Here is a 22,080-nt window from a genome sequence, read left to right on the forward strand (position 1 = left end):
TTCAAAGAAAACTGCTTGCCAAATGTTCTGTAGACTGTAAAAAAGCTATACCGAAGAAGATAAATGAGAAGTTTTAATTTGCCGTAAAACCTTACATCATCTCCACATGCCTCTCAAGCCTGCTTATTGGCCCTTTTATGTTATAGACCCCTTCACTGGTCAATACAGTCAGGTCCATAAATATTGGGACATACCCTCAAATTAAAGCTGACAGTCTGCAGTTAAAGCACATCTTGTTTGTTTCATTTCAAATCCATTGTGGTGGTGTATAGGGCCAAAAATGTTAGAATTGTGTCAATGTCCCAATATTTATGGACCTGACTGTAGGTAGGCTCAAAAGGGCAGAGATAACGTTCAGCACTTTACGAAAACTGGAGCACTGAGAATCTGGTGCAGCTGTGCATGGTAGCCAATCAACTTCTAACTTCAGCTTGTTTAATTAAACTTTGACAAAACAAAACTGGAAGCTGATTGGTTTCTATGCAAACTTTGCAATCTGCAGCTTTTAGTAAATGACACCCTAAATCTTTGGATCTATTCATAATTTTAAATGCCATTTTCACTTAACTACTTCCAGTCCGGACACTTTTACCTCCTTCCTGTCCAGGCCAATTTTCAGCTTTCAGTGCTATCACACTTTGAATGACAATTGCACGGTCATGCAACACTGTACCCATATGAATTTTTTAGCTTTTTTTTTTGACCGATAAAGCTTTATTTTGGTGGCATTTATTCACCACTGGGATTTTTATTTTTTTATTTTTTTCTTATAACATTTTGCAATTAATATTTCATCATAAATATTGGCCACAATTTATTCCGTTATCTTTTTAGTAAAAAAATAACCCAAATTAGTTTATAACCAAAAATAATACTTTTTAAACATTTTTTTTTACATTTTTATTTTATTTTTTTATATTATTATTATTTATTTATTTTTAACATACTGTTACCCTAGCAGTACAATGTCACCATGGTGACACTGTACTACTTGTGGGGGGTGATGAAGATTTTTTTTTTTTACACTGATTGCTTTTACACCCATAAAGGCTGTAAAAGCAATCATTTCTCCTTCTCTCTGGCTGCAATCTTGCAGCCATTGAGAACTACTGTGTGAGCTGTGATTGGTCACAGCTTGTTACATGGTACAAGGCTGTTGTGAATAGCCTTGTACCATGTGACCTCTGTGATCATTCACAGATTTCACACGTAGTAAGCAATGAAGTCAGAAGTGACATCTTGCTTACTATTCTGCATGTGAACACTGATTGACCAATCAGTGATCAAATTATCGGGACCTCACACAGAGGTCCCGTCCGACGACCGGTGTTCCACTGTGTCCGGAGGACACAGCAGGCACCGGATCGCGGTGCTGTGCGCTCCCAGGCAGCTCGCACAAGCAGGGGACAGGGAGGCTGTTTATAAACGGCCACCCAACCCTGCACTGCCACCGTCCAGCCGTTTATATACAACGGCCGGACGGAAGGTGCTTAAGGTAACCCCTGTTTATGCATTTTTCATTAATTTGACAGGGTAACTTTTATGGCTAATTTGTTTGCTGCCTTTTTATTGGCTAGCTGAATATATTTTTATGACACTTGCCAATTAGTTAAAATTGTGGTTATTTTTTTATTTGCCTGAAAAAAATCAAGATGTGCCCAGAGAATCATACAATTCATGAATCACAATTGCTTGAGATAAACCCGGCAGTAGCCCAGGGAGAAGATGATAGCAGTCGACGAGGGATGTAAATATCACATCGCTGGAAGATGGAGGTGAGTTTTTTCCCACTGCAGCATTCACACATGTTGCTTTATTTTAAGGCTCCATGCACACTAGTGTTTTTTAAGCTCCTAGAAGCTGTTACTTGCATTTTTCTTTCTGCTCCTAGAAGCTAAATAGTGTTATCATATGTGTCCATGCACACTACTTTAGGCTATTGGCTATTAGGAGCAGAAAAAAAAATTGTTTTTGTATAGTTTTATTGAGCATTTTCCCAGCATAAAAAATGCTAAGCGCTAGTAACAGCTTTTTTCTAGCTTTTTTCCTCAACATGTACTGTAAAAATGAAATAAAATGCTAACGCTCCTAAACGCTACTAAAATGCTATTAAAAACCGCTATTACCAGCATTTTTTTATCCACCATTTTTTCCAGTATTTTGTGAGCTTAAAAAACATGGAGTCTTACCATGCCAGATGAGTATTCTTCAAATTCTAAAGTTACAATTTTTTGGTAGCCAATCTGTGGTTAAACATAAAACACTACAACTATATGCTGTATATATTTTTCTAATGTCTTATGTTTTTTTCCAATTTTTTTTTTATAAAAGAGTGTAGGAGTCCTTAAAGCAAGGAGAAACATGTAAGGTTAAGCTGACTCTAATACAAGGCTGTAAGCCTGTCACAAGAAATAATATATTCTCCTGCAAATTGCTTGAAAATAGAAACACTGACAAATTATCTGACTGTTTGTTCTGTGTAATAAGTGCTGGGGGTTTGCTTGCTTTGTGTCTTTCTTGTTTATAGCCGTATATGCGTAGAGGTCACCTTGTCTTACCAACTTTTTGGCAAATAGGCTGGCTTTGCTCCATTAGGCAATGATTCACTGTTCAGTGAGCCTGAACTTTTTTCTTTTTTTTTTTTTCTTTGCACAGCTTCAGAAATTCAAGGTTTAAGGACAGTGGAAATCAAGAAGGTAAGCATGAGTTATGTGTGCAGTGTGGGAAAATATTACCCAGCAAGGCATTGAAAATAAGCTTTCAAAGTTAAACCTGTACTTTTTAATAAAAAATGGGATGAACATGAGACATTTAGCATTTGGAATTATCACTGAACAGTATAGGTTGGGTATTCATTTTGACTTTCCCATTTTTCCTGGTGACAGCCCTGATTACATCTGATTGGGAGGGAGCCAATCATCTGTCCGTGCAAGCTGTCAAAGGCATAGCTGGTGCACTGGGTCAGCCTAGGTGTAAGTAAGGCTATAGGCTGAGGATAATTGTAGCGTTTGGTTTAGGTATGGCATATGGCTGTTGTCAGGCTTCTGTCAGGATGAGGTTTGGACTACACAGAGGAAAGATTTCAGCCTTATTCATAAGTATAACCTGTGAAATAAAAAAAGGCAAAGTGTACAAAGCACTGAAATTGGTTGCATAATAAGCTGTGACACACAATGGAAGCTTAAGGCGTTAACTCTATCCAAACTGTTTTATCCACAGGGCCCCTCAGATTCCCTGGGAGTCAGCATTGCAGGTGGAGTTGGAAGTCCTCTGGGAGATGTGCCCATTTTTATTGCCATGATGCATGCAAATGGACTTGTGGCCCAGACAGGGAAGCTGAGAGTAAGTTTACCTTTATAGACACACACTTGTCTTAAGCCAATGAAGGTGGAATAAGGAAACCAGACCTGATGCATACACCATTATAAGTAAATCATAAACCTTTAGTGTCAGTAAAATTATTTCAAAAACTCCCAAAAACTATTCTTCCAAATTCTGATCCATAATCTCTGTGTGCCTCCAAAAATGCAGTATACCTCCAAAAAATAAAACTGGATAGTGTATTATCCTCAGTATAACAGTGATTAAATCATATATATAAATATAAAAAAAACTTTTTATGTGCTAACACAAAACCACACAAAAAAACATGAAAAAACACGTCAAATAGTGAAACACTCTGTGTACACTTCTATATACACACTTCTCTGTGAACACTGCGTGAACACTTTTTATGTGGCTGAATTACATACCCTTACCCTAAATAAGTTATATAAGAGCCTCCAGAGAAAATATTACAGTGGGTCCACACTCATCCGAAACTATCCCACAGGATTTACTTCAGATCCCAAGTTATCCCTTCCTTCCACTCATGCCTTAGTTTATCTCAAATGCCATCCATAGATATTCCATCATAGAAGAGAAAATAGCCATATAGTGTAATATATCCAGTTAAAGCAAGATCCAGGCTTTATTTTATATGTTTACATTCATAAAATTGCATGTATTCCCAATTCCCATCCACAAGCAGCTTCCTGGAAGGCCAAATAGCAATACACCATCACTTAAGATGGCTACTTCCGGTTATCGTGCAACGTCACGTCCCCTGATGCGGTTTGTTCCTTATGAGGAAGTCAGGAAGTGACAAAACGCATCAAGGACGTGACGTTGGACATTGCACAATAACCGGAAGTATATATGTATATACACGGTACTTCTGCCTCTTCTGGGTCAGAAGCACACGGTACCCCTCCTGTGACCGCTGTGTTCCCTGGACATAGTGGATTACTGTTACTGGTAATCAGTAACCGGATATCACGTGATCGCTGTAATTGGTCATAGCAATCACTTGATAACAATGTAAACACCCAGTCATGAACAGCTTGCTTACCCTTGTGATCTGTGATTGGCCCACAGCAATCACATGGTGCCTGGCTACATGTACCATGGGATTAGCTGTAGTCAATCACAGATCACAACCATAAGCAAGCTGTTTATGAATAGGAAGCCCATTCATGACAGCTAAAACTATTACTTATGCAGTGATTATCACTGCATAAGCAGTAACAGTGTAAAAAAAAATCCCTGATCACCCCAAGTGCTCCCCGAAGTAGTACATTGTCACTATGGTGACACAGAGCTACTCTGATGACAGGATGCAAAAATGTCAAACAATTGAATAACAAATTATTTAAAAAAAATTTTTCTTTAACATAGTGTCACCAGTTAGTATCCCTGATCACTGCCGCACTAGTCATATGATGATGCTGTACTGCACTGGTGACACTATGTAAAACAGAAAAATATTGTGAAAAAAAAATTATAATTTCTTCATTTTCTAAACAATTATGAAAAATTACAGCTTCAAAAAACTCACCATGCCTTTTACTAAATACTGTACACTGTCTACTTTCTAAAAAGGGGTCATTTGGGGGATATTTGTACTTTCCTGACATTTTGGGGCCTTGAGACATGATATATGCTTTCGGTACATCAGGGCTGATCAATTTTCAAATATATATATACCATAGATGGAAGATGCCATAACTTTTGCACAAATCAGTATTAATATACACTTATTTGGATTTTTATTTTTTTATTAAAGACATGTAGCAGAATACTTTTTGGCCTATATTTATGAAAAAAATAGATTTTTGTATTGGGTATGTTTTATAACAGAAGTAGAAAATATTGTTTTTTTTAAAAAAAAATGTTGGCCTGTTTCGGTTTATATAATAAAAAAAACACAGTGGTGACCAAATACCACCGAAAGAAAGCTGTATTTGTGTGAAAAAAATTATATAAATTTCATTTGCATACATTTTTGCATGTCCAGCAATTGCCAGTTAAAGTGGCACAATGCTGAATAGCAAACAAATTGCCTAGTCATGATGGGGGTAATACCTTCCAGAGGGCAAGTGGTTAAATACATGTCAGTAAAGCAAGCTTCCATATTCCTGTCTTGACAGGTTCCTTTACATAGAGTGCCCAGGGCAGCAGGGAAACAAGATAGTCTGCAGATACAGTGGGGAAAATAATAATTTGATCCCCTGCAGATTTTTTAAGTCTGTCCACTATATTTTTTATCATAGATGTATTTTAAATGATAGAGACAGAATATCAACCAAAATGCCAGAAAAAAACACGATGCAAATGTTATAAGCTGAGTGGCAGTTTATAAAATAAGTATATTTTCCCTTACCAACCAACAATAATTCTGGCTCCCACAGACTGGCTATGTGCTCATGTGGCACACAGATTAATCCTGTCAATTTAAGAAGGTGCTCCTAACAATATCTCGTTATGTGTTTTAAAGACACCTGTCCACAGAATCTCTTTCTTGGGCACCACCATGGGCAAGACCAAAGAGCTGTCAAAGGGCACCAGGCAGACAAGATTGCGATCTGCACAAGTCAGGAATAGGCTTCAAGACCATTGGCAAGAAGCTTGGTGAGAAGGAAACAACAAAATAACCATGAATCGCCCTCAGTCTGGAGCTCCAGGCAAGATTTAGCCTCATGAGAAAAGTGAGGGATCAGCCCAGAAGTACACAGGAGGAGCTTGTGAATGATCTCAAGGCAGTTGGGACCACAATCACCAAACAAACCAGTGGTAGCACAATACTCCGCCATGGATTAAAAAACTGCAGTGCCTGCAAGCTGCCCCTCCTCAAGAAGGCACATGAACAGGCCCATCTGAAGTTTGCCAATGAACATCTAAATGATTCATAGAAGGATTGGGAGAAAGTGCTGTGCTCAGATGACACCAAATTGAGCTCTTTGGCATTAAGTCGACTCTCTGTGTTTGGAGGAAGAAAAATGCTGACTATGACCCTAAGAACACCATCCCTACAGTCAAGCACGGAAACATGCTTTGGGGCTGTTTCTCTGCTAAAGGTACATGCTGGCTTTGCCGCATTGAGTGGCCAATGGATGGGGCCATGTATTATAAAATCTTGGAGGACAACCTTCTTCCCTCAGCCAGAACACTGAAGATGGGTCATGGATGGGTCTTCCAGCATGACATGACCCAAAACATACCGCCAAGGCAACAAAGCAGTGGTTCAAGAAAAAGCTCATTAAGGTCATGGAGTGGTCTAGCCAGTCTCCAGAACTTACTCCTATAGAAAATTTATGGAGGGAGCTGAACCTTCAAGTTACTAAGTGACAGCCACAAAACCTTAAGGATTTAGAGAAAATCTGTAAAGAAGAGTGGACCAAAATCCCTCCTGAGATGTATGCAAACCTGGTAACCAACTACAAGAAAGGTCTTACCGCTATGCTTGCCAACAAAGGTTTCTCCACCATGCACTAAGTCATGTTTTGCTTGGGTATAAAATACTTATTGTACTCACTGAACTGCAACTCAACTTATAACATTTGTATCGTGTTTTGTTTTCTGGACTTTTGCTTGATATTTTGTATCATGTGTTTTTTCTGTATTTTTGCTTGATATTCTGTCTCTATCATTTAAAATACACCTATGATAAAAATTATAGACCCTTCATTTCTTTGTAAGTGGGCAAACATACAAAGTCTGCAGGGAATCAAATAATTATTTCCCCCACTGTATTGTGCCTGCAGGCATGTGAACATGTCTTGATGGAGATTGGTCTTCAAGGACCCAACCAATAAGCAGTTGAAAGCCCTTTGTAGCGTTTTCTTCTCACTGGTAGGTCCTGCCCTTTACCCAATCCTGGCTGTGACTTTACTTTGTGAAAGCATGTCTGATTGCTCAAAATCCCTTAAATGTTATCTAAACACTGCTGTGGATAATCCCTGGAGCAATAAATCTTGATTGCGATAGCATCCTGGAAGCCTCTCCTATTGTTTCCCGCATGTGTCTCATGTCAGTCAGCATAGGGCACTTTAGTTAAAGTGCTGGACAGCGGAACCTATAGTGGTTTATCTACATTGCCTTTGAGAGAAAACATTTGTTATTGCCTCCCTTTACCAAGTAGAATTTCTGGCTTCTGTGGACATCATCTTTCCAGTACATCAGCGAATCCCATGCTTTGCTGCGGGGCTCCTATTATACTAATTTATGTTCCTTCCTACTGGTGTTCACCAGAGTGACTCCAGTATTAGCCCTGCTGCTTTCTCATGGCATCCCCATGTGGAATACTTAGATGACCTCCTGTTGAGGGATCAGTAGGCACAGGCTCTGTAGGATAAACCTTCCAGACGTAACAACTGTTTACATGGTTCTTGAACCTTTAGAAATCAGCGCTGTAACTCATTTGTCATTTGTAGTATCTGAAACTAGTCCTGGACACAGTTCAGAGTGTTCCTTTCACAGGAGAAATTTCAGACTTTCCAGTCTCAGATTCAAACTCTCCATTTCAGGAGTTGACTGACTCTCTAGTTTTTCATGAGAGTACTAGACCTGATGGTAGCTCCATTTACCCAGTTTCTCCAACATACTGTTATCCTGGGACAAGTAAATCGGTTACCTGAACAGACTAAATCCCTTTTTAAAGAGGATCCCTGGCTTGGTGGTTCAGGAATCCAACTTTGCAGTTGGGAAAGTCCTTCCTTACTAATTTTGACACTTTTGACAAATGCAAGTCTGTCAAGTTGAGCATTGATCCTGGGCATGTTTTCCATGCAGGGACCTCAGTTTTCAGAGGAGTCTCATCTCCCAGTCAACATCCTGGAACTTTGGGTGATTTGGCTGTCTCTGCAGGATTGAATTTCCTACTGCAATGGTCATCTGATCTGGATTCAAGTAGACAACACTATGGCAGTGGCGTACGTCAATTATCATGGAGGGTCCAGAAGCCTCACTGTGATAGGAGAGGTATATCAGATCCTGTTCTGAGCAGAACTCCAGCCTTTTCCACTGTGTACTTTCCAGGCATAGGCAATTGGGGGGCAGATTTCCCCACACTCAGTAATATTGGTCAGAAACAAGAATTTATAGGCCTGCTTGAATTTATGGTACCTAAGATGTTCACTAATGAACATATTCCCATTTTATTAGATCCAGCTGATTTGCTACAGGGAGAAAAAAAATGATCTTGGGAAACTCCATTGTAAAGATAATGTGAATTTTGATTGGGTAGTTTTACTTTTACCTCTTTTGCCTGTAGGCTCACTACTTGATATAATTTATAGACAGACTCTGTCTAAACTTAGAGCAGTTTTGTATTCTTGGATTTTTTTTAACTTAAATTGAATGTGTTGCATTTCCTTGAACTCCAAAGGTTATTATTGGAAGAAGACATGCTGGTAATAATGGACATGTTAACTTTTATAGTCGCATTCAAACTATGCAATGGGAAAGCAACAAAATATGTTATATTTATTGCTCATTGTCTGAGATTTGCATTAGAAAATAATTCCTTCCTGTTTGCTGGTAAATTGTTCCATAAGGTTAATGGTACAGCAATGGGCACGTCTGTGGTTCCAGGGTACGCCAAACTTCCCTTGATCTCTGGGAGCAGGAACGGGTACTGAATGCACAAGGTCTGTATGTACAACCTATTAGATTGTAGGTACGTTACATTGACAATTCCCTTAATGTTTGGGGAGATAATTAAGATTCAGTTTATGGAATTTTTGTGATACCTTGATGCTAATAAAGTTAGTACTGAATTTACCCTGGATTTTGAAGGTGTGGCAGTATTCTTTCTAGATTTAAAGATACATATTATAGATAATGAGTTTATTACTCTGGAGTATAGAAAGGAGATAGCATCTAATGGGGATATACAGTCAGGTCCATAAATATTGGGACATCAACACAATTCTAACATTTTTGGCTCTATACACCACCACAATGGATTTGAAATGAAATGAACAAGATGTGCTTTAACTGCAGACTGTCAGCTTTAATTTGAGGGTATTTACATCCAAATCAGGTGAACGGTGTAGGAATTACAACAGTTTGCATATGTGCCTCCCACTTGTTAAGGGACCAAAAGTAATGGGACAGAATAATAATCATAAATCAAACTTTCACTTTTTAATACTTGGTTGCAAATCCTTTGCAGTCAATCACAGACTGAAATCTGGAATGCATAGACATCACCAGACGCTGGGTTTCATCCCTGGTGATGCTCTGCCAGGCCTCTACTGCAGCTGTCTTTAGTTCCTGCTTGTTCTTGGGGCATTTTCCCTTCAGTTTTGTCTTCAGCAAGTGAAATGCATGCTCAATCGGATTCAGGTCAGGTGATTGACTTGGCCATTGCATAACATTCCACTTCTTTCCCTTAAAAAACTCTTTGGTTGCTTTTGCAGTATGCTTTGGATCATTGTCCATCTGCACTGTGAAGCGGCGTCCAATGAGTTCTGAAGCATTTGGCTGAATATGAGCAGATAATATTGCCCGAAACACTTCAGAATTCATCCTGCTGCTTTTGACAGCAGTCACATCATCAATAAATACAAGAGAACCAGTTCCATTGGCAGCCATACATGCCCACGCTATGACACTACCACCACCATGCTTCACTGATGAGGTGGTATGCTTAGGATCATGAGCAGTTTCTTTCCTTCTCCATACTCTTCTCTTCCCATCACTCTGGTACAAGTTGATCTTGGTCTCATCTGTCCATAGGATGTTGTTCCAGAACTGTGAAGGCTTTTTTAGATGTCGTTTGGCAAACTCTAGTCTGGCCTTCCTGTTTTTGAGGCTCACCAATGGTTTACATCTTGTGGTGAACCCTCTGTATTCACTCTGGTGAAGTCTTCTCTTGATTGTTGACTTTGACATACATACACCTACCTCCTGGAGAGTGTTCTTGATCTGGCCAACTGTTGTGAAGGTTGTTTTCTTCACCAGGGAAAGAATTCTTCGGTCATCCACCACACTTGTTTTCCGTGGTCTTCCGGGTCTTTTGGTGTTGCTGAGCTCACCGGTGCGTTCCTTCTTTTTAAGAATGTTCCAAACAGTTGTTTTGGCCACGCCTAATGTTTTTGCTATGTCTCTGATGGGTTTGTTTTGTTTTTTCAGCCTAATGATGGCTTGCTTCACTGATAGTGACAGCTGTTTGGATCTCATCTTGAGAGTTGACAGCAACAGATTCCAAATGCAAATAGCACACTCGAAATGAACTCTGGACCTTTTATCTGCTCATTGTAATTAGGATAATGAGGGAATAACACACACCTGGCCATGGAAATGCTGAGAAGCCAATTGTCCCATTACTTTTGGTCCCTTAACAAGTGGGAGGCACATATACAAACTTTTGTAATTCCTACACCGTTCACCTGATTTGGATGTAAATACCCTCAAATTAAAGCTGACAGCCTGCAGTTAAAGCACATCTTGTTAGTTTCATTTCAAATCCATTGTGGTGGTGTATAGAGCCAAAAATGTTAGAATTGTGTTGATGTCCCAATATTTATGGACCTGACTGTGTATATATATATATATATAAATATTATACAAGATATTGCTCATCCAATGTTAAACTTGTGATCCCTTATGATCAATTTGTACAGTTAAAATGCAACAATAGATGTGAAGAGGATTTTCTACAACAAGCTAAAGAACTTAGTGTGAGATTGGAGAACAGAGAATATGACAAAAAAGAGGTTGGGACAGCTTTGATAAGAGAAAGTAACTTGAATAGGTAGGGTTTGATTAAACAGAGGATGATGAAAGGAAAGTTGATCATTTCTGTTTTTCTTTTAAGTCTTCCCCCATGGCAGATGAGATCAAACATATTATAAAAAATAATTGGCAGATAGTACAACAAGATGACAGGTTGAAGGATAGAACAGAAGAATATGTGATTGTAACATTCAGAAGGTGTAAAACTAGTAAAGAGTATTTGGTAAAAAAAAAAAAGGTAATCTAGACAAGAAACAGAGTTGCTGACTAACTGAGGTGTATCCTGTGGATAATTATAAATGTGGAAATTCTAGCATATGTCCACACATGATTAGCGATAAAAAAAAAAGAGATTGGAGAGATATATACATAGAGGGAAATTTCTAAAAACTGAAGCAGCCAGAATACAGTGCAGATGTGCATGGCAACCAGTTAGTGTCTATGTTTCATTTTGCAAAGCTCTGCTGAACAAGCTGAAGACAGAAGCTGATTGGTTGCCATGCACAACTGCTCCAATTTCTGTCTTCGACAGTTTTGATGTATTCCCCCCATTGTGTAAATGAAATAATAACATGCAGGACACAATCTCTGGAATTCAAAGAGTGCTGAAGACCGTCTTTAGAATTGTGTTGTGTCTACACGCAACACATGTCAATGCCTGCAGCAGATTCATGTACCTGGCTGAAACAGGTACATGAATTTATCTAAGTGTTGTCTGTAGTTACCAATTCCGTTCCTCATTGTCATACACCCACAGCTTCCTGGTCCAGTTATATATGACATGCACCACCCTACACTGTCAACACATACCACCAGGCATCCTTTCTTACACTGTACACACGGGGGCTGCTTCCACTTCCAGCCAACCTGTCCAATGGGAGCTCTATCTCTGCTATCCCTCAGGCAAAGTCATGATCCAGCTTTCTCCAGGAACACAGCAGGCTTAGTTCACTATAGTAACACATGGAAGTGTGGTGGGTGCAGCACTGAGGCCGGATTATCCATAATGCTGACACTTGCATGACACTGCCTGCTGCTCAGCTTCATTGATTGTTAAGGTGATGTGTGGCCAACAGTGTCCTAGCAACAATGAACTACTTCAATATGTCAAAACAAGCAAAGAAATTGACACAAGGCTACACTTCCTGTAACAATATGGCCAAAAATGTATCACAAGAGTTATATTGAATCAGCACAAATATGTAGTATACCGGATGATGTGTCCATGTGGATATTATTAAATGGGGAGGACTATGAGGATGTGAAAATATTATATTCAGAAACATCTTCAATGTATTGCTACAGGAGTTGGAGCTTCGTTTTTGATTAAACATATTCAGAGTACTCATTGTAATGATGTGATGTGGACTCCAGATTCAACAAGAAGATAGGATTGTTACCAGGCATAGGGCTTCTCTAGAGGAAGCCATGGATGTTCTGGTGGTTCATTTAAATCAATACACTGATCTGTGCCTTTCCTCCCCTGAAATTTCTTCATCATCTACTTCGTAGGATGGAGGACATTCAGGTGATCCTTATTGCTCTGGACTAGCACTGAAAGATTTGGTACTTTGACCTGGTAATACTGTTAGCATTGCCAGGAAGAGGAGTCTTCTGTCTCAAGGACAGATTTGCTATCCTGCTTTGTGGTTGCTGACTTTATTGGCAGGGGCATCTCTGAATCTGTGATTCTTAAGTATCTAAAAGTCTGTAAGTCTGCATCCTGAAAGTTCAATCATCAGACATGGCGGTATACTCCACTTGGTGTGAGTCTCAGAGCTTCTACCCTAGGAGTTTCTCCGTGGATGCATCCTCTTTCCTATGGCTGGGTCTGGCACAACGTTTGGTTCTTAGTACTAGCAAGGGCCAAGTGTTTTGCCCTTTCTATTTCAGTTTCTGATTCCCTTTTTGCCATCACAGATGGACCCCAGAAGAGTGCATGAGCTTTTTGTTCCACCATTTCTTGGTGTCTTAGGCAGACCATCATCCAATCCTATAGTCTCAAGGATCAATTTTCACACTATCCTGTCGAGGGGCACTCTGTCTAATTTATGAGTGTTTTCTGGGCTTTTCATCATCAAGCAAATGATTCCAAGATTTGCAAGGTTGTCACCTGATCTTCGATTCACAAATTCTATCAGGTGGTTGTTTTGACCTCATCTGATGCCAGCTTCAGGTGCAAGGTCCCTTAGGCTGCTTTTTGACCTGCAGGCAGTCTCTGATTTTATGTTGTTTTTTTTGGGGCATGTTAACAATTATTTGCTGTGTGATACTAAGTTTGACTGCTTTTGTACATCTTGAAGACTAAGGACTTCCTTTGTTCCTCAGTGGACAAGAAAGAAAATAGGATTTTTATTTGGAGTCTATTGAGGGACACAGATCCTACCTCCTTTATAATCATACTGTCAGTAATGCCATGCTACAAAACTGATGCATGTTAGTAATAGTAGGATGGGTAACCCTGAGCTGGCCTACGGTTTTTGTTGCTTTTGTTCAATCCTGCTTTGGGCAGCAGTATAATCTGAAGGTTAAAGTGTTACTAAACCTAGGACCCTGCATTCACTATATCTGGTCTCCCACAGTACACAGAACTTGGAAGTGCAATTGTTTTAGTAAATATAAACTGCTAAATATAAACAGGGCAGCACAGTGGCTAAATGGTTAGCTCTTCTGCCTGGCAGTACTAGGGCTGTTGGTTCGAATCCCAGCCACGGCACCACCGGCCTGGAGTTTGCATGTTCTCCCTGTGCCTGCGTGGGTTTCCTCCGGGTACTGCGATTTCCTCCCACACTTCAAAGACATGCTGACAGGTTAATTAGCTCCTGTCTAAATTGGCCCTAGTATGTGTATGTATGCATGTAAGTTAGGGACCTTAAATTGTACGCCCCTTGAGGGTTAGGGACTGATGTTAATGTGCAATATATATGTAAAGCTCTGCGTGAATTGATGGCGCTATATAAGTACCTGTGATAAATAAATAAATACCTTTTTTAATCAGCAGCTAATGCAGTCTTATGACTTCTATTAGTGTCCAGCAGAGCACTGGTTAAAGCTTGTTGGAAGAGTTTTCATTCTCCTCTGACTGTCCTATAAGGCTGCAGGACCCCTGACCCTGTACAGTGCTGTGCTGATTGGCCCTGTGTTGATCACACGCACTCTCCCAAGAAAAAGAAAAACTCTAGCAATACACACCAAACGGAGCATGTTCAGAGTGACTCCACACAATATGTTTTATAAGGAGATAAGAGGGGGACACTGGAGGAAGAGGAGGATCAGAGAAGACAGGATCAAACCGTGTTTTTACACAATGCAGAGGATTAACCCCTTAGGTTCCCCAGTAAGTATAACAAGCATGCTTTACGGCATATATAGACTGATTTACTTTTGTGGGTTTAATAACACTTTAAAGACTTTCTGTATTGCTTAATGGACTCCAAGAAAAGCTTATTACAAAAGGTCTGTTTTTAGGAGTTGTTGATATAATTTGGTTGCAGGTTTAAAAAAATGACAACAGGATAATCTTGTACTACTAAATGATTGTATGTCTCTTTTAGAGCAAAGTTCTTGTCTTTCCAATATACAAATATAGTTAGTACTATATTTGTAGTGTTGCATCGACGGTTTGGTTTAATGAGCTCTTTTTAGTGTTTTAAATGGTCATTTCATGTATTAAATGTAATGCTATAAATTTAGCAGTTTCCATACTGACCACCAGGTGGCAATATATGCTCTTTGTTCATAGCATCATTATTGTTTCTCCTTAACATAGCTGTTAATGGAACATTTTCTGTTTATAGAAGGGTTATGGCGCTCCTTTACACATTACATGGAGCATGATTTACTTTTAAAGGTATAAATGCATGTAGGAATGCATTACAGGGGGCTGTAAGATCTTCCTGTCAAAAGTGCCACCTTTAGTTATTGATTTATGCATTTTGCATGATCGTTATAAGAACATACCAGATAGGGCTCTCTTAATAAACATACAGGAAGAAAAATCCTGCATTGAAATTCTAACACCCATGACACAGAAGCAGTGTTGAGCTATTGTTGCTGCTGGATGTAATCAAACAAAAAGGTCAGATAACATATATGCAGAATGGTGTGATTCATAGAATTGGAAAGAGGTGATTGTAGCCGTATTAGTGCATTTGCGACAGAAACAATTGAGTACTGTCCGTGATACTTTTTTTATTTGCACTAACATACAATTTTGAGGACAAGCTTTCGGGGAGTGTCCCCTTCTAGAATTGGAAAGTAATTTATCTGCTATAGTTGTTTCCTAAAAAAAAACCAATTAGTTATGAAAGTCTCAATTATCATGCTGCATCCAGTACAATGTTTTGTGTTTGTCTATGCTGTCAGAGGAATAGGATCTTCATTTCCATTTTCAAGTGATGTAGGGCAGGCTTCTTCTCTCATTTGGGTCTGTTGAACTGGCATTCTTGCCTCTTAGTATAATAATCTATTCCCTATCCCTGCTACACTTGTATATGGAAATGTAATGTTCTCCAGTGCTGTCACAACACATAGAAGAAGTAAAAAGATGAGCTTTTTCAGTGCTGTACAATCAATAAATTAATGAGATTTTTCCTGATTTACATGGCATACAGGACTGTAGAGTAGAGTAGCTTCACTGCATCAGCCATTTACTTATACATATTTTAGGTTTCTGGTCTTTGCTTTGCTATCATACCCTGTGGAAAAGTAATTCTATGGAATTGTATTGTAAGCAGGGTTACCAAGTTTTATTTTTTTATTTATAGGTTTTTACAAGTTTGTCCTGAGAAATAGACAGAACAAGAAAGGACATGACAAAGACAACTGTTGCAGAGGGGAATAAAATGCTTCCAAGAATCACACAGAAAGCAATGTAGTCTTTACTGAGAGCATAGAATAAAATTAGGTTGTTTTACATAATAGAAATAACCAGGCACCATGTCAATATACAGAGGTATGACTACAAACAGAGAACATCAGGGAATGACCAAAAGTGTGAAAAGAAACTGAATCCATAAAATTATTTTGCTAGATGCACAGGGTAATTCAGAGGAGCTTTAAGGCTCCCTACCACTAGTCTTCAGTAGTACTAAAGATAGCATTGCTTAAAGTGTTACTAAACCCACAACAGTAAAATCAGTCTGTAGATGCCGTAAAGCATGCTTGTTATACTCACACAGACCTGTCATCCACTTGCTCAGCGGGGATCAGCAGAGAGATCCCCACTGAGCAAGTGGATCCGCTAAACAGGTCCACCCCATGTGAAAGAACCCATAAAGTGTTACTAAACCCACAACAGTAAAATCCGTCTGTATATACAGTAAAGCATGCTTGTTATACTCACTGTGGAACCTAAGGGGTTAATCCTCTGCATTGTGTAAAAAGTCTGTTTGATCCTGTCCTCTCTGATCTTCCCCTTCTTCCACTGTCCCCAGTCCATCTGCTGATAGAACATGAGCCATGCTCAGTTTGGTGTGTATGGCTAGATAGTTTTTCTTTGGGAGAGTGCATGTGATCAGCACAGTGCTAATCAACACTGTCAGGGGTTATTCAGTCTCACAAGACGAACGGGAGAATGAAAACTCATCCTCCAAGCTTTAACCAGTGCTCTGCTGGACACTGATTGAAGTCATAAGACTGCTATATACTGCTGATGTGAAAAGGTATTTAGCAGTTTATATTTGCCAAAATATTTGCATTTCCATGTTGTGTGTACTGTGGGAGACCAGGTATAGTGAATGCACGGTCCTGGGTTTAGTAAGACTTTAACGGAGATTTTCAAGCTGAGGCTGCTTTTCACTTTTCAATTACATGGGCTGTCTGGGTTGAGTGACGATCCTCACACAGACATATTTATTACTAAAAACAGGTCAATGTAAGAAGATATGAATTATAGTGGAACAAACATTTAGCCAGCGAAACTATTGTTAAAAGTGTGTATGTGGTGCTCCATGGAGTTGGCAAGTACATTTCTCAAAAGCAACATGTCTATCATGCTCCAGTTTTCCAATCTCCAAGCCTATGAAAAGAGTTGTTGGAAATCCACTAAAGACCACCATCCTACGTGCTGCAATGGAGCATAAGGAGATTTGTAGTCTAGTGGAACAAAAATCCAGCCAGTGAAACCATAATAAAGAGTGTGTGAGTACGGCCCCTTGGAGTTGGCAAGTATATTTCTCAAAAGCAACAAATCTATAAAGCTCCTGCCTCCAGGCCTCTAAAAAGGGGTGTTGGAAATCCACTAAAGACCACCATACTATGTGCTGCAAAAGAGTGTAAGGAGATATGTATTCCAGTAGGACAAAAATCCAGGCAGTGAAACCATAATAAAGAGTGTGTATAAGGCCCCTCGGAGTTGGCAAGTATATTTTTCAAAGGCAACAAATCTATAAAATTCCAACCTCCAGGCCTCTAAAAAGGGAAGTTGAAAACCCATTTAAGGACCACCATCCTACCTGCTGTAAAAGAACACTTTTGTGATGACAGTAGTGGAATGTTTGTCCAGAGGAGCCCAGGATGCAGGTAAGTAGGGTATTAGTGAAGCGCTCAAAACAAATTTGATGATTGAAATAACCCTTTTCTAATACCATATCAAATTTTACATTCTAAAACTCCTTTTCTTACAAAAGTTTGCTCTCTTTGTATTATAGCTCTGTGATTAACTCTGCAATGTCTTTTGTAAAAAAAAAATAGTATTTTGTTTGTGTCACCGTGGTGATTTAGTAATATGTTTGACACTAGTTTTGTGCTTCTTCACATGTCCTTTTATTTTCTAACAAAGGTTGGTGACAGAATTGTTAGTATATGTGGGACCTCAACTGAAGGAATGACTCACTCACAGGCAGTCAGCCTCCTAAAAAATGCTTCAGGCACAATCGAGCTACAGGTAATAGAGTGCAGCTTTGTATAATTCCATTCATGCAAGTTATTTTAATCCATTGTCAAAATACCTGCTATCTCTTGGGTTACAATAGGGCTAAGTAAACGTTTCGTTTCAAAATATGGTTAGACTAAAAGACTTCAGGAACTTGCTTTAACCTTTTGAAGTTAAAAGTTCAAGTGTTTTGCAAAGAAAGAATTCATTTATTTCCCTTTTTCTAAGCTGGTTCAGACAATGTTTATAACTTTCAAGTACGTTAATGCTTAGTATGTTTACAATGGTGTTAATCGATTTTGATTATATATTTTTAGGTTGTAGCTGGTGGTGATGTAAGCGTCGTTACTGGTCAACAGCAAGAACACACAGGATCTGCTGTCAACTATTCGGGGCTTACTTCAAGCAGCATATTGCAAGATGATTTGGGGTATGTGCGTGTTGTAGTAATCTAATAGGAGGGCACAGGGGGGCAGCTGAAACCAGTTCCAAAGGGTTGGGACTGTCTCGCAGCTTGACCTGTGATCCATGTCATTACATGATCCTCTATATGAGTGCTGTATATAAGGAAGCTTCTGATAACCTATAACATCTAAAATTTCCTCAAGGAGATTGTGGGTGGTTTCTAGGCTTGTTCCTCTTGTATTTTGCATATTAATGCCTCCCTCGTGCAGTAGATTGCCAGCAGACACTGGATTCTAGCGGCAGTAATCTGCGGATTCTTGCGTCTGGAATGAAAAGTGTACACAGCTCAGCCTGTTAATGACAGACTGACAGAAGCGGTCGCTGTTCAAGTGTAGCAGCACACCAAGCAGTTATCTGCAGTTGGGGGCAGCTTGTTGGACACAACTAACTGTAGTCAGGCTTGGACATCCATCTGATAGATAGCGATGACTGCTCTCAGCCTGCAATTCATTTGTAAAGTAAAAATGTGTATTTTCCTACACCTGTCATGCAAGAATCCGCTGATTCTTGGTACTGAAATCCAGTGTCTACGGGTACTTGCTTATATGAAAGACTCATAATGGTTATATTTTAAACTCAAAAAATAGATTACATTTTATTTTGAATTGTTATACATGGCTGTGATAAAATAATACTGGAATCTCTGGTTTTCCAGTAGTAAGCATGTTGAAATCTAAGAGTGCACCTAAAGATGTACTTACATATGCAATGTGTTGGCTGTCCTGGCTAAGGTCCTTCTCTAAACTTGCTGCTGCTGCAAAGAATTAGGGTGGAGAAGAACGACATGGTCTATACTCTGAAATTATTTGGTACAGTTGGACACATTTAGTTGCAAATTCTCTGCATTCAATTATTTGAGAGCTTGAATGGCAGCAGTTGTAGCTATAAAAATTTTAACTTCATGTTTTATTTTCTTATTAGACCACCACAATACAAGACCATTGTTCTTGAGCGTGGACCTGATGGACTGGGCTTCAGTATTGTTGGAGGTTACGGTAGTCCACATGGTGACCTTCCCATCTATGTGAAAACTGTATTTTCTAAGGTAAGGAGATGCTGTCAGTAATGACTATTCTTATCTAAGAGTCATGAGCACTTTTTGTACCAATTTGCAGCTGCTAGTGTTTAGGTTAAAATTGCTATTTAATGGCCTCCTTTGCTTGACTTTGGCGAATTCTGTTATTGAAGAATGCATTCCACCACATACTCTTACATGTGTATTTAACAATCATTTACTCCAGAAATTCAACCCATTTTTAAAATTGATGGCATAAAATGGGTTAAGTTCAATGAGGTGCATGTCACCTCATGGACTTTACACTTTTATTTGCAGTTTACATTTTTACTGAGTACTGGGAGTATAGCAATTGCTATAGTTCCAGTGCTCCAACGCTGGTCCTTTGAGTCTTAGATGGCCACCTCTCTTGCGCAATCATGGAGCACTTTGTTTTATGTGAACCCATTCACAAAATACAAAGGAGAATTTACTGGAGCAGCCAGAATCTTAGCTGAACAAGCTGGAAATAGAAGCTGATTTTTTACTATGCAAAGCTGTTCCAGATTCTGTTTTCTGTCTACAAAGTATTCTGCGAATGGACAGTGGATGTGAAGGGCAGACAGAGCAGTTACTGTGTAAGAAAGCAGCATTACTCCTGTTAGAGTGTTGGGAGTACTCCTGGCATTCAGTAAAAAGGTATAATGTAAATACAGGTGATAAGTCCACAAGGTGGCATACACCTCATTCGACTTAACCCATTGTAAGCCAGCACTTTTTCAAAAGTGGCTGAATGCCTGAAGTTCTGCTGTGAAGGATTGTGGCAAGTGCATGGTCATCAACCGTTGAATGTCCCCAATTTATTTAACCTCTTGCTGATATCATGGTTGTATATTGAATAATTTAAAGCATAGGACATTCTAGGGCACATAATTGCCTTGTACAGATATGAGCACAGCATGTTCATATGTAATTGCTGGCTAGAAAATTGTTATAGTTGCAAAAAACGGTAATTTGAAACAGTTGTGCACCTATACTCTGTGTGTTCCTCTTGAAAAAACTTTAAATATCACGATAGTCAAATTGTTTATTTTATTAGAAATAGTGTGTCAGACAGATTTCCCTTCATATGGCTAGAGGCCTATAAACATTTGATATCTCTCAACAATTACTACAGTTTGTTGATTTTCTTGTTAGTGTAGAGCTGAAAAATGTCCTCATAGATCAGATGTGATTCATTCTAGCACAAAATGTATTTATCAAGGGGAATGTAAAATCTTTCTATTGGTTGGTTGATTTTTTAAAGTGACCCTGCCGTCACAGGGCCATTTATAAAAGAAGGTCAGACCTGTTGAAGAATCCCATCTATACTTACATTTCTGGCTGATCATGTCTTGAAATGCTACCTCTTCACTGCCCCTGAAGGAATTCCACACTTTAGAATGTGACCACCTGCTCCTCACGCTGTGGGTAGCAGTTCTGCCTGCTGGTTTGCACTTCACTAGTGGACAATGAGCCGGTTTGAGGAACCACCGATGTGCAGGAAGAACAATATTATTATTATTATTTATTACAGGTACTTATATAGCGCTGTCAATTTACGCAGCGCTTTACATATATATTGTACATTCCCATCAGTCCCTAACCCTCAAGGGACGTACAATCTAAAGTCCCTAACTTACATTCATACATACACATACTAGGGACAATTTAGACAGGATCCAATTAACCTACCAGCATGTCTTTGGAGCGTGGGAGGAAACCGGAGTACCCGGAGGAAACCCACGCAGGCACAGGGAGAACATGCAAACTCCAGGCAGGAGATGCCGTGGTTGGGATTTGAACCAGAGACCCTAGTACTGCCAGACGGAAGTGCTAACCATTTAGCCACTGTGCTGCCCAATAGAAATTTGACCCACCTAGAAAGGTCAAATGCCTGCAGTGGCCTAGGAGCAGTGAAGAGGCTATTTATTTTAAAGTAATATTAAACCCAAAACAAAAAAAAATTATTATATTGCAGCTTACCAGTCATTAGATGTGGTGAGTGCATTTGTTTTCTTTTATTTGGCTTTTCTTCCTTCCTTTTTCACCTGTTGATCTGGCCAATAACACACCTCCTGTAATGGTGAGACACCACTCTGGATGAATGAACACCAGAGGAACAGCAGGATTGTCAGTCTGAGGGGGAAGGTGGTAAATGTATTAGCAAATTTAAAAACAGTAACTAATGGAAATCAAAATCCAGCTAACACTTTATAATCAGTTACAGCAAACAGTTTTTTTTTCCTTTTGGGATAAATGTTTTACATGAATAAATAAAATCTGATCATTTTATCACCCCTGTCAATGGTTTGTCTCATCCCTAAACTGATACATTCAGCTGGAGAGTTTGAGCTTTTATAAAACAATAGACTTGCTGGCTGCATTACCAGATGAAAGTAGAAGAAAGAAAGGCGAAAAAAAAATGAATGTAGCCATTGCATCTAAGAATTGGTAAGCTTTACCTCTGGGGATTCCATGCTTTGGTCATCCCACAATCTTAGTTCTGGAACTGCTTTGCCAGGATAATTTGTATAATACACCCAGACATTCCATTGCATGTCATTGCTAGTGTGACCCCTTATAGATGAACTGTAAATAGGCTGTGCTTGCCACTTTCATCTAAAGAAATGCAGCTAGGATATGATAT

At 39.3% G+C, this 22,080-nt stretch overlaps 1 protein-coding gene across 3 annotated transcripts in view; it reads left to right on the plus strand.

Moving 5' to 3' along the window:
- Positions 1-22,080, plus strand: part of MPDZ (multiple PDZ domain crumbs cell polarity complex component) — a 248,930-nt gene that overhangs the window by 219,311 nt on the left and 7,539 nt on the right. For all 3 annotated transcript variants that reach the window (XM_089678090.1, XM_089678091.1, XM_089678092.1), the window contains 5 exons: positions 2,656-2,696; positions 3,220-3,342; positions 17,840-17,944; positions 18,250-18,362; positions 19,319-19,442. In XM_089678090.1, coding sequence (XP_089534216.1) covers positions 2,656-2,696; positions 3,220-3,342; positions 17,840-17,944; positions 18,250-18,362; positions 19,319-19,442 — 506 coding nt within the window. The remainder of the gene's footprint in view (positions 1-2,655; positions 2,697-3,219; positions 3,343-17,839; positions 17,945-18,249; positions 18,363-19,318; positions 19,443-22,080) is intronic.

Source organism: Staurois parvus, unplaced genomic scaffold (assembly GCF_062004578.1).
Source record: "Staurois parvus isolate SC_StPar_1 unplaced genomic scaffold, SC_StPar_1.0 ptg000198l, whole genome shotgun sequence".
Lineage (NCBI taxonomy): Eukaryota > Metazoa > Chordata > Amphibia > Anura > Ranidae > Staurois > Staurois parvus.